Raw genomic sequence first — 11,435 nt, 5'->3', positions numbered from 1 at the left:
TCAAATTAGCCCCTCAAATCACTTAAATTATCATATGTTCCCCGATTCTTATACATTATCTCAACATTACTCCCCTAATTAGCTGGAATTACTATTATGTAGTCAAATTCTTATAAGTTAGTTTCAAATTAATCCCTTCAATTAAGAGTAACGGGAACAAGGTATAATAATTTAGGGACCTACCTGCAATTTCAACAATTTATGATTTACGAAGGGACTAATGTCGAGAAAGCACATATTCTTAACTTCATAACTAGACTCAAGCATATATGCTCTGTTTCCCATCCTTATAAATAAAATCCAATACTAATCTCATCATCATCATCATCTCTCTCTCTCTCTCTCTCTCTCTCTCTCTCTCTCTCTCTCTCTAGCTCTCAATCGCCATGGATCAAGAGTATGATGTGATCGTGCTGGGGACTGGGCTCAAGGAGTGCATTCTCAGTGGCCTTCTCTCTGTCGATGGCCTTAAGGTGTCCTTTCTTTAATTCTTAAATTGATGCATTTTTATGCGATTAGCATCTGGGAATAAACGATTAATTTCTATCAATAGACCCGCTAAAGAATTTATCTTTCATATCTTTCGAGATCCACCCTAAGTTTTCGATAAAATCTTTAATTTCTTAAATATTATTATCGAAGTTTAAATTTGGTATCTCTAGATGCAAAATTGGATATTGGGTTTTGTTTACATCAGTCCCTTTGATGTTGATTCTGATAAGGCGTTGCTTGTTATTTTCTTTTTAATTATTGGCTTTATTCATGAAGTTGTATTTTGAAGGGATTTAACAAATGGGTTCTTTTTGTTTTGATCTACTATTGATTTAATACTGACTGTGCTCTGAATCTAATGACTGGGTGGTCGTAACATTGGATTGAATTGGTATAGAATCGCTCATTTCTGCTTAAAATTTTCATCTCCAACATGTTGAAAATTTGAATTTGTACTTACAGTAAAATTGGATTTTGGATGAGTATTGTTTGTCATTGTCTCATTAGAATTCAAGATCAATCAGCAAAGTTGTCTTCAGATATTGTATATTGCAGGAATTTATCAGACGGGGTTGTTTCTATTTAGATCAGTGAAGTTGCCTGATAGTTGGATGTAAGGACATTGCATTGAATTGGAATAGACTGTTTCATTTTTGCTCAATTTTTCTATCTTTAGCATGTTGAAATTTGGTTTGGTTTGGTTACTTAATGTGACATTGGATACTGAGTGAGTATTCGTCGTCTTTGTTTTTTCATTTTCTCTCTATGGTATATTAAAGGTTCTGTTTGATTTTACTAATTTTGAGATCTGGATCTAGGTTTGATTGTGTTCAACGTCGTCGGGTAAGGACACTCCATAGTGGAGAATCTTCTTTATAAGAGGAGTCCAGACATTTTAGTAATTGTAACTATGATGGTTGTTGTTGCAAAAATAAATACTATTTAGTACTTTTATTCAACTAATCGCACATGGAACCTCTTCTCTGCTAACTTGTAATCATATTTTGCTGAGTATTCCCTATTCTTTTCAGGCCCTTCGATGCAAATAAATTGCAGCAATGCTGCATCAATTCTTTGTTTTAACATGTTCTGAATATAATGTACTCATAAATTCATTTTAACTCCCATTTTATTATAATCATTTTTTCCTCAAATAAATATGGAGTATACCAACCTGTTTTTTCCTCCCCATTAATGAGGGGACAATGAAGCCAAAACAAGCACAAAGATAAGACTAAGTACATCTGATTACTATATTGCGTGTATCTGTCCACGGCGTAGGCTGAAGCTAACATGAACCTTGCTTCTTAATCCAGATGCATTACATGATCATATTTAGCTAGAATAGGGGTCCCGGGTATGTTGTTGAGTATCGACCTTATCCTTAGTATGGTTTTCTTCTTTTATTTTGTTACATGATTTCTTTTTTCTTTCCATAGAGTGGAGGTTTTTTTAGCCAGCACATCTAGTTCATTAAATTTCTAAAAATAAATTATTTTTTTATCAACTTAAGATGAGACTATTTGCCTTTATTCAATGACAGTATCTGGGTATTTTTAAGTTTTCGTTTAATGTGGATATGCATGTGGTTGTGTTTCTGTGTTTAAGGAAACAGGAGTCACTGGTCATAGGAAGAAAATTTACCTTATCACCTTATCACATTTCACTGTCAATCTCTTAAGTTTTATTTCACGATCAAACCATACTTTTGGACTTTTTGGTCTAAAATGCGAGTGTATAAGAAAAAATGATATGGCTTTGAGTCTTTAGAGTTTGTTTAACCTGATCCAAGTCTAATTTGTTTAATACTGAAATCATTAAGTTTACAATTATTTTATGCATCGGTAATCCTGCTAGTAACTTGTATTTTTCATCTATCTACATCTAGTGTAAGGAGATCACTTTTCATCTATCGACACTGGCCTTTCCGTAAACTAGGAATGGACTATCGAAATGGATGATCCACAGCAGCCATTATCCTCTTTATGCCCCCAAAACATCCATGGAAGAGAATTGTCTAATATGAATTCAATTTAACCATGAACTAAGTTGTCTCATTTCTTGTATTATTGAAATATCATTCATTTTAGGACTATTTGGTGCATTTATAAAGAGTCCTCAAACCACATTAATTTTTCATCAAGATACACTTGTTTAGTACAGATTGAATTGGCCAAATATACTGCTCAGGTTGGCTCTCATTTCCTACCATGCTCTTTGCTGCGGTTTCCCTTTGTTTTTCTAGTTAAGTAGAAGTTTGCTCTGTAGGTCTAATTTTTTGGTTTAAAACCATTAAAAGTTTTCTCGAAACTTAATTGTAGTTTAGCTCTGTTTATTGCCATGAGAATGAAATTAGAGGCATATATTTAGCCTTGCCCCATGTGCAAAACGGAATACAGACAGTCATCGATGGTTCCTGACAGTTTTATTGGTCTACACTGATGTTCTTTTGTAGGGTGTAAATTTTATATGGTTTTTATATGGATCGCGAAGTTTCTTCTCATAGAACTTTTTTTTTTGCTTTCCTGCTTCAAAACAGCAATATTTTTTCCATATAATTATGCCGATGCAGAAGAACGGTAGGAAAGTGATTTTTATCATTGCAACTACGTAATTTTCTGGCTATGGTAGTGTGTAATTCATGTGATTGGACAGTTACCCTTTACGAAAGTTAAAATTTCTCTGTGATATGAGTGCAGCAAACTGATTTGGTAATTGCTCATCCTGATATTGAATTTTGCGATTATATTGAATTTTTCGATTATCATTATACATCAGGTCTTGCATATGGACAAAAATGATTATTATGGTGGGGAATCAACATCACTCAATCTCAATCAGGCAAGGAAACGAACTTTATTACCTAAAGTGACTAAACATATTTTGATATTTTGTTGATATATGCTACCTTATCTCTATGATTTTTAATCCAACTCAGATTCTGAAGCATAATCTGTTGCTGGTTTATAAAAATATTATTTATTTTCTGCTCTGAGGCATCCTTTATTCTACAGCTTTGGACAAGGTTCAGAGGAAATGATAAACCTCCAGCACAGTTAGGCTCTAGCAGAGATTACAACGTTGACATGATTCCCAAGGTATTATATTCATCTCTTTTTGTTGCATATTCCTTTGGAATGGAATGCTGGGATTGAACAACCATTACCTCAGAAGCAATATACTATTGACTGTTAGGTGCATTCAGTGACTTTTTTGTTTCAATGAAGATGGTTCATATATGTTGCATATGTTGTGCCTCGCTCCTTTCTCCCTTAATTTTGCTTACGCTAACAATAGGATTTTGACTTATTCAAACATTTGCGTTGTATCTTAAATTAACTTCTTCCCATTTTTTTGCTATAAAATTCTGAAACAAAAAAGAAGTTTCTCTGTGCTGAAAGTGATTGGACTGGGAAATTAAATTACACTTCTATAACAAACTAGCTGACACACATTCAGTAATATTTATTTTAAGGTCTTTATGGCCCTAGTCTCTATTAAAGATGGGTCAGTTAGATACTTTCTTGATCAAATTATCTATCAATTGTGCTCCTAGTAGAAAGCTATATATGTGTTGTGCTTTCAGTTCATTATTATAGTATTGCATGCAAAGTCACAAAACCTCTTAACTCAGTAAAGAATGTTTGTGTGGCTAGTTCATGATGGCTAATGGCACCTTGGTTCGTGTTCTCATTCACACAAATGTTACAAAATATTTGTCTTTCAAAGCGGTAGATGGAAGCTATGTCTTCAGTAAAGGAAAGGTAGTTTTCTTTCCTTTTTAGCTTTTTAGTGTTTAGTAGTTTTTCATATTCATTTGTAGTAATTTGTTAGTTCTTTTCTCATTGGAACAGATCCATAAGGTTCCTGCAACTGATATGGAGGCTCTTAAATCTCCATTGATGGGATTGTTTGAGAAACGAAGAGCTCGGAAGTTCTTTGTTTATGTTCAAGAATTCAATGAAAACGATCCAAAAACACATGGGGGATTGGACCTCCATAGAGTCCCTTTGTGTATCCTTAATGTGATCTATATTATCTTGTATTTCTTTATCTTGTACATGGTTCTATATATATATGCTAGAAGCTTTACTACAAATATAAACTTATATTTTCATGTGATATATATTCCCTTTGTGTATCCTTAATGTGATCTATATTATCTTGTATTTCTTTATCTTGTACATGGTTCTATATATATATGCTAGAAGCTTTACTACAAATATAAACTTATATTTTCATGTGATATATATTCCCTTTGTGTATCCTTAATGTGATCTATATTATCTTGTATTTCTTTATCTTGTACATGGTTCTATATATATATGCTAGAAGCTTTACTACAAATATAAACTTATATTTTCATGTGATATATATTCCCTTTGTGTATCCTTAATGTGATCTATATTATCTTGTATTTCTTTATCTTGTACATGGTTCTATATATATATGCTAGAAGCTTTACTACAAATATAAACTTATATTTTCATGTGATATATATTCCCTTTGTGTATCCTTAATGTGATCTATATTATCTTGTATTTCTTTATCTTGTACATGGTTCTATATATATATGCTAGAAGCTTTACTACAAATATAAACTTATATTTTCATGTGATATATATTCCCTTTGTGTATCCTTAATGTGATCTATATTATCTTGTATTTCTTTATCTTGTACATGGTTCTATATATATATGCTAGAAGCTTTACTACAAATATAAACTTATATTTTCATGTGATATATATTCCCTTTGTGTATCCTTAATGTGATCTATATTATCTTGTATTTCTTTATCTTGTACATGGTTCTTTATCTGTATTATATTTCCAGATTTAACATTGAGTATTCAAAACTGTATTATTTAGCTTACTTCCGGTACCTTTCCTTATGATATTTGTTATTTTAATGCACATACTTACAGCTACCAATATATGCTATATTCAATAAATTTCACGGCTATATGATAGTGAACTACTACGCAAGGAAAATCTCATTTTTTATTTAAAAACATGCAAATAGTGGACGGCTATATGATAGTGAACTACTACGCAAGGAAAATCTCATTTTTTATTTAAAAACATGCAAATAGTGGTCTTTTGTTTCATAAGATTGTACTCTTCCAGGAAAATCTCATTTTTTATTTAAAAACATGCAAATAGTGGTCTTTTGTTTCATAAGATTGTACTCTTCCAAACAATTATTAATAATTTTCATTTCGTCGAAGAGTCAATTGAACTATCTATTGTTAAATACCAGTGTCATTATTGAACTAGTTGCCTCAGACTGATGACCTGATCCCATTTTGACTTTTTTCCTGGCCAGAAAATATGGTCTGGATGACAATACAATAGGCTTTATTGGTCATGCATTGGCACTTCATAGGGATGACTCCTATCTAAATGAGCCTGCACTTGATACTGTAAAGAGGATGAAGGTAACGCTGACGACATGAACTTCCCTTTTGCATTCGAAGTACTTAATATTCAAGTAAAGCATTCGCTAGTTTATGGCCTATTTCTTAACTCATCATTGACTTGTGAAGCTGATACACTGGTTTACTAATTGAAAAACAGAAGTTCATACGATTGAGACTTCGCTTTCTTTCAAAAGTTCTACATTTGATTAAATTAGATGTTTCTGACACAGCAGTGAATGTAGAATTAACTTTAGTTTGTGCACTAAAGTGGACTTAATTGATACATATACCTGTATAATGGTGAAATATGCAGTATTCTCTTACTTCCCAGTCACCCTGAAAGCAGAATTACATTGCTCAATAATTATTTTATTCAAGATTCGTAGAAATAATAAGAGGAGTAAATACTTCTTGAAGTCCAACTATATTTCACTTAGAGACAAAAAATGGTTGGAAAATATAATTAAAGTTTTTTAATGGAAAACTTAAACTGTATTCAATAACTTATCAAGTTGAGATCTGCATACTAATTTTTTTTAAATGATGATAGCTTTATGCAGAATCCCTGCTACGATTCCAAGGGGGTTCACCATATATCTATCCTTTGTATGGATTAGCAGAACTCCCTCAGGTTGGTAAACTTGCTCACCAACTACTTTAAATTTTGGGTTATAGATAGACCTCCTGTTCTATCGCACAATGGAGAGTAGACCCCTGTTCTATTGTTGCAGATAGACCTCCTGAATGATTTCTTTGACTCTTTTATGCCCGAGGAAAGAGAAAACTGGTTTTTGGCAAATAGACCTCATGAGGGCAAATGAGACGAACAAATTCTCTCAGGGGGCATATCCACACTTTGGTGATAGTAGACGGGGTATTGCACAACAATAGAACTACAAGGGGTCTACTCACAATTACAAAATAGTACAGAGGGCCTATCGAGAATTAACCCTTAAAATTTTCACTATTTCTATCACCCACTTTGAGTTTGAACTGGTAGGCATTTGCTCGTCTCAGTGCTGTTTATGGTGGTACATACATGCTGAACAAGCCCGGTTGCAAGGTATTTAATAGTCAAAATTTATCCATAATTTCTTGGTTTCTATGAGATTATTTGAATATTTGATATCCACGAATGCTTAAATTCATTTCATATGCTTAAGCATATATGAGTTCAACATTCCAGGTAGTATTTGATGAAGAGGGAAAAGCTTGTGGTGTTACATCTGAAGGAGAAACTGCTAAATGCAACAAAGTTGTGTGTGATCCTTCATACTTGCAAGACAAGGTAGTTTTACTATCTTCTGGTGATATGATTCTTACTTCAATGGTCTACTTTGATATAACCTATAAGCATTGTACAACGCAAAAATTTGAAAATAGAGATAATTGCAGACACTAGATAGACCCCCTGTACTATCGTCAAATTGTGGATAGACTCCCTGATTGTTGCAGATAGACCCCCTTGCCCCTGGATCCTAAACTGCGTTTACTTTTCCCATTTAACTTAGTTATATATAATGATCATTGTCCAAGTGCATATAGTAAGTGAATCAGTGTATGAAGCTCATATATTCAAGTTATGAAGCCCAATCTAACATGAAGCTAATGTAGTTGAGAGCCCAGGGGGTTTACTGCATCAATAAAAGTACATGTGGTCTATCCACAATTTGGTGATATTACAGGGGTATACCCACAATTAACCCTTGAAAACACTTGGCTCACTTGAAATTCCTTGATGGTTACTTATAGATTAAGAAGGTCGGAAAAGTTGCAAGAGCAATTGCTATTATGAGCCATCCTATTCCAAACACTGACGGCTCTCACTCAGTGCAAGTTATACTCCCACAAAAGCAACTTGGAAGAAAATCAGACATGTAAAGTTCTCCTAATGTCTTTATGTTACAAATTTAAGATATGAGCTTATGCACACAACTACTGGACAGGTATCTTTTCTGCTGTTCCTATACACATAATGTTGCTCCTAAAGGAAAGTTCATTGCATTTGTCTCAACTGAAGCTGAGACCGATCATCCTGAGACTGAACTAAGGCCAGGGATCAATCTTCTTGGCGCCGTTGATGAATTATTTTTTGATACCTATGATAGATTTGAACCTGTCAATGAATCCTCATCTGATAATTGTTTCATATCGACTGTAAGTTTCTTTTATTTTCCTCCTTTTGTTCCTCTCTTTTTTTTCATCTGATAATTGTTTCATATCGACTGTAAGTTTCTTTTATTTTCCTCCTTTTGTTCCTCTCTTTTTTTTAAACTGGATGTGTGCCTGTGACAATTCCTTGATATCTGCAGAGTTATGATGCTACAACACATTTCGAGTCGACCGTTACCGATGTTCTTGCACTGTATACCAAAATTACTGGAAAGGTAATTAGCGTATTAAGCCTGCATTATTTCCCTTCAGCTTTTTATATTTATCACCAATGAGCAGTCTTATATTCAACTGTCATAGTGGACATAATCTACATTTTGTACCCAGCTGCTATAATCATCCTGGAGATTTTCTAATTTATATACTGCAATTTACCACTAAGTGAATGGAGACGTTAATTTTTGCAGACTGTTGACCTTAGCGTGGATCTAAGTGCTGCAAGAGCCGCTGAGGAATGAAGAGACTTATCAAGCATTATTTATGTACCGAGATTTTCATAAGTTTTTGTTTTTTGTTGTTCTATAAGCTGAATTAGTGTCAGATAATCAGAATGATAAAAATATGTCTGGAGAATTGAAGAAATTTCTTTTTCTCAACTTACAGGAAGTTTTCCCCACCTCTAGTCTTCTTATTTATTTTATTTTTATTTTTCTCCTTTCATAGTATTACCCCAGCATAGCGGTTAGAGATGTTGAAGGGTGATCTTTATTTAAAGGGTAAATCTGCAATAACTCCCCTCATCTATACTATTGCTAGCGGTCATTACTTGTAAACTATTTTAGTACCGCTTAACATCCATCCCCGAATTCATAAGGAAGAGGGGATCATGCGCCATTTTATCCTTCTCAAAATGTGCGCTCTACAAAAATGTGTGAAAGGCGATACATGCTGATAACATATAGATGAGGGGGTTATCTGCAATTTTCTCTCATTTTAAAACTTAATCTATGTAACAAACTTCCCTCGTACCTGGATCGGTGCGCCACAACGACCCTAAATTATCATTAGAAGCCAAGATATCATGAATCATCAATTGACCTTCTGTTACTTTGCAAACAAGAGGACAAAGGTCTTTGTCTTTAATTAAACTAAAACCCCCCTTGAATTTATTATAGAATAAAAGCATCACAAAACTAAATTATGGCTATCCTTTTCAAATCTCGATCTTGAAATAAAATTACAACAGAGGGTAGGGTTGCCCATATGGGACTAATTGCTTTGAGGATGGAGACGGTCGTGCCATCTAAATTAGCCATCAACAGTGAGAGCTTCTAGTATATTTCTACACAGAGCAGTTGGTTATGTATATGGGCATGGTGGGAAACCAATCTAATTAGTTTTAACAATTTTATATTAGTTTTAACAATTTCGAATTCGAATTCAAACACCATTCTCTGAATTTTGTGAATTCAAAATTTCGAAAAAAAACTTTAATGTATTCACAATATTTAACAAATATTATAGTCTGTTTATTTGATTAATAATATATAGTTTATGAGTATTAAACTACTTAACTAAGATGATACTTTTATTTCGTTAAAGAACTACTTTCATTTTTTTTAAGAATTTGATCTTTAACTTGCATTTAAATTCATAATTGAAAACTATTCATTTATAAATATGTTGTAGAGATCTGTAATTTGAATATTTGGTTAATGAGACGAACAATCAATGAGCTATTTCTTAATTATTTAGGGTGTGTTTGGATACCAAGACGATTTTTTTTAGTGTTTTTTAGAAAAACATCATGCCAAGGTGTTTATTTTTCAAAAGTGTTTTGAAAACACCATTGTTAGTTACTATTATATAGCGGCGGTGGCGGGCGGGTGGTCGGCGGCCGATAAACCCGAAATCTGAGAGGAAGAATTTTATATTTTATCTCCTTGTCTCTTGTTTGTTCAACCGGGCAATGGAGAGGAAGGAGAGGAAGAATTTTATATTCTATCTCCTGGTCTCTTTTTTGTTGGTAGAGATAAACCCGATGATGGAGAGGAAGGATTTTATATTCTATCTTCTGGTCTAAAGAAAACTCAAAGTGGGATCTCCACTTAGAGAATTTGGACAGGTTTGAATAATCCTAACTGTCATAAGGTTTGATTACTCAACTTGAAAATGGACCACTCGTTCGTGGAATGAATCGAGAAGAGATTTGGTTGTGGTCCTAACTGTAGTAAGGTTTGACCAAGTGGGAATTTGATATGATCCTAACTGTTTAAAGGTTTGATCGCTCAAGTTGTGGACCTCTCGTTCATGGAGGGGATCGAGAGGAGACGATCCTAACTGTTTAAAGGTTTGATCGTTAAATTTGTGGACCTCTCGTTCATTGAAGGAATCGAGAAGGGATTTTGGTTTTGGTCTTAACTGTAGTAAGGTTTGACCAAGTGGGAGTTTTGAGATGATCCTAACTGTAGGAAGGTTTGACCGCTCGATTTGTGGACTTCTCGTTCATTGAAGGAATCGAGAAGGGATTTTGGTTTTGGTCCTAACTGTAGTAAGGTTTGACCAAATGGGAATTCGAGACGATCCTAACTGTTTAAAGGTTTGATCGTTCAAGTTGTGGACCTCTCGTTCATGGAGGGGATCGAGAGGAGACGATCCTAACTGTTTAAAGGTTTGATCGTTCGATTTGTGGACCTCTCGTTCATGAAAGGAATCGAGAGGGGATTTTGGCTTTGGTCCTAACTGTTTAAAGGTTTAACCAAATGGGAGTTTTGAGACGATTCTAACTGTAGGAAGGTTTGATCGCTCGATTTGTAGACTTCTCGTTCCTTGGAGGAATCGAGAGAGAATTTTGGTTTTGGTCTTAATTATAAGAAAGTTTGACCAAGCGGGAGTTTTGAGATGATCCTAACTGTAGGAAGGTTTGACCGCTCGATTTGTGGACTTCTCGTTCATGAAAGAAATCGAGAGGGGATTTTGGCTTTGGTCCTAACTGTTTAAAGGTTTGACCAAATGAGGACTTGAGACGATCCTAACTGTTTAAAGGTTTGATCGTTCAATTTGTGGACCTCTCGTTCATGAAAGGAATCGAGAGGGGATTTTAGCTTTGGTCCTAACTGTTTAAAGGTTTGACCAAATGAGAATTTTGTGAGGGAAGATTGATCCAACGAAGTAATCGAATCTCATCTCAGCAAAAGAGTATTCGGAAATCACCTTGGGGATGTAGTGTTTATCACTTTGTTTGTAATGATCGGGTTATCCCTAAGAAAATCACATATAGCATTCTTCCGAGAACTTCCCGTTACATGAACCATCCACCCCCAGCTTTCCTTACGAAACTGGGTTTATCATTATATTCAGCTGCATGATCGGGTTATCCTTAAGAGTACCATGCATGGTGCTCTCCAGGAA

The 11,435-nt window shown here is 34.3% G+C and overlaps 1 protein-coding gene across 1 annotated transcript; it reads left to right on the top strand.

Moving 5' to 3' along the window:
* LOC109830197 (guanosine nucleotide diphosphate dissociation inhibitor 1-like) lies at nt 308-8,700 on the top strand. Its single transcript, XM_020397384.1, has 13 exons — nt 308-473; nt 3,271-3,333; nt 3,507-3,590; nt 4,149-4,256; nt 4,347-4,534; nt 5,819-5,930; nt 6,463-6,543; nt 6,913-6,975; nt 7,099-7,200; nt 7,665-7,789; nt 7,859-8,069; nt 8,225-8,299; nt 8,492-8,700. The coding sequence occupies exons 1-13, from the start codon at nt 387-389 to the stop codon at nt 8,540-8,542; spliced, it is 1,350 nt and encodes a 449-aa protein (XP_020252973.1). The 5' UTR covers nt 308-386; the 3' UTR covers nt 8,543-8,700.

Source organism: Asparagus officinalis, chromosome 2 (assembly GCF_001876935.1).
Source record: "Asparagus officinalis chromosome 2, Aspof.V1, whole genome shotgun sequence".
NCBI lineage: Eukaryota > Viridiplantae > Streptophyta > Magnoliopsida > Asparagales > Asparagaceae > Asparagus > Asparagus officinalis.
This window is presented reverse-complemented; position numbering and strand designations above follow the sequence as displayed.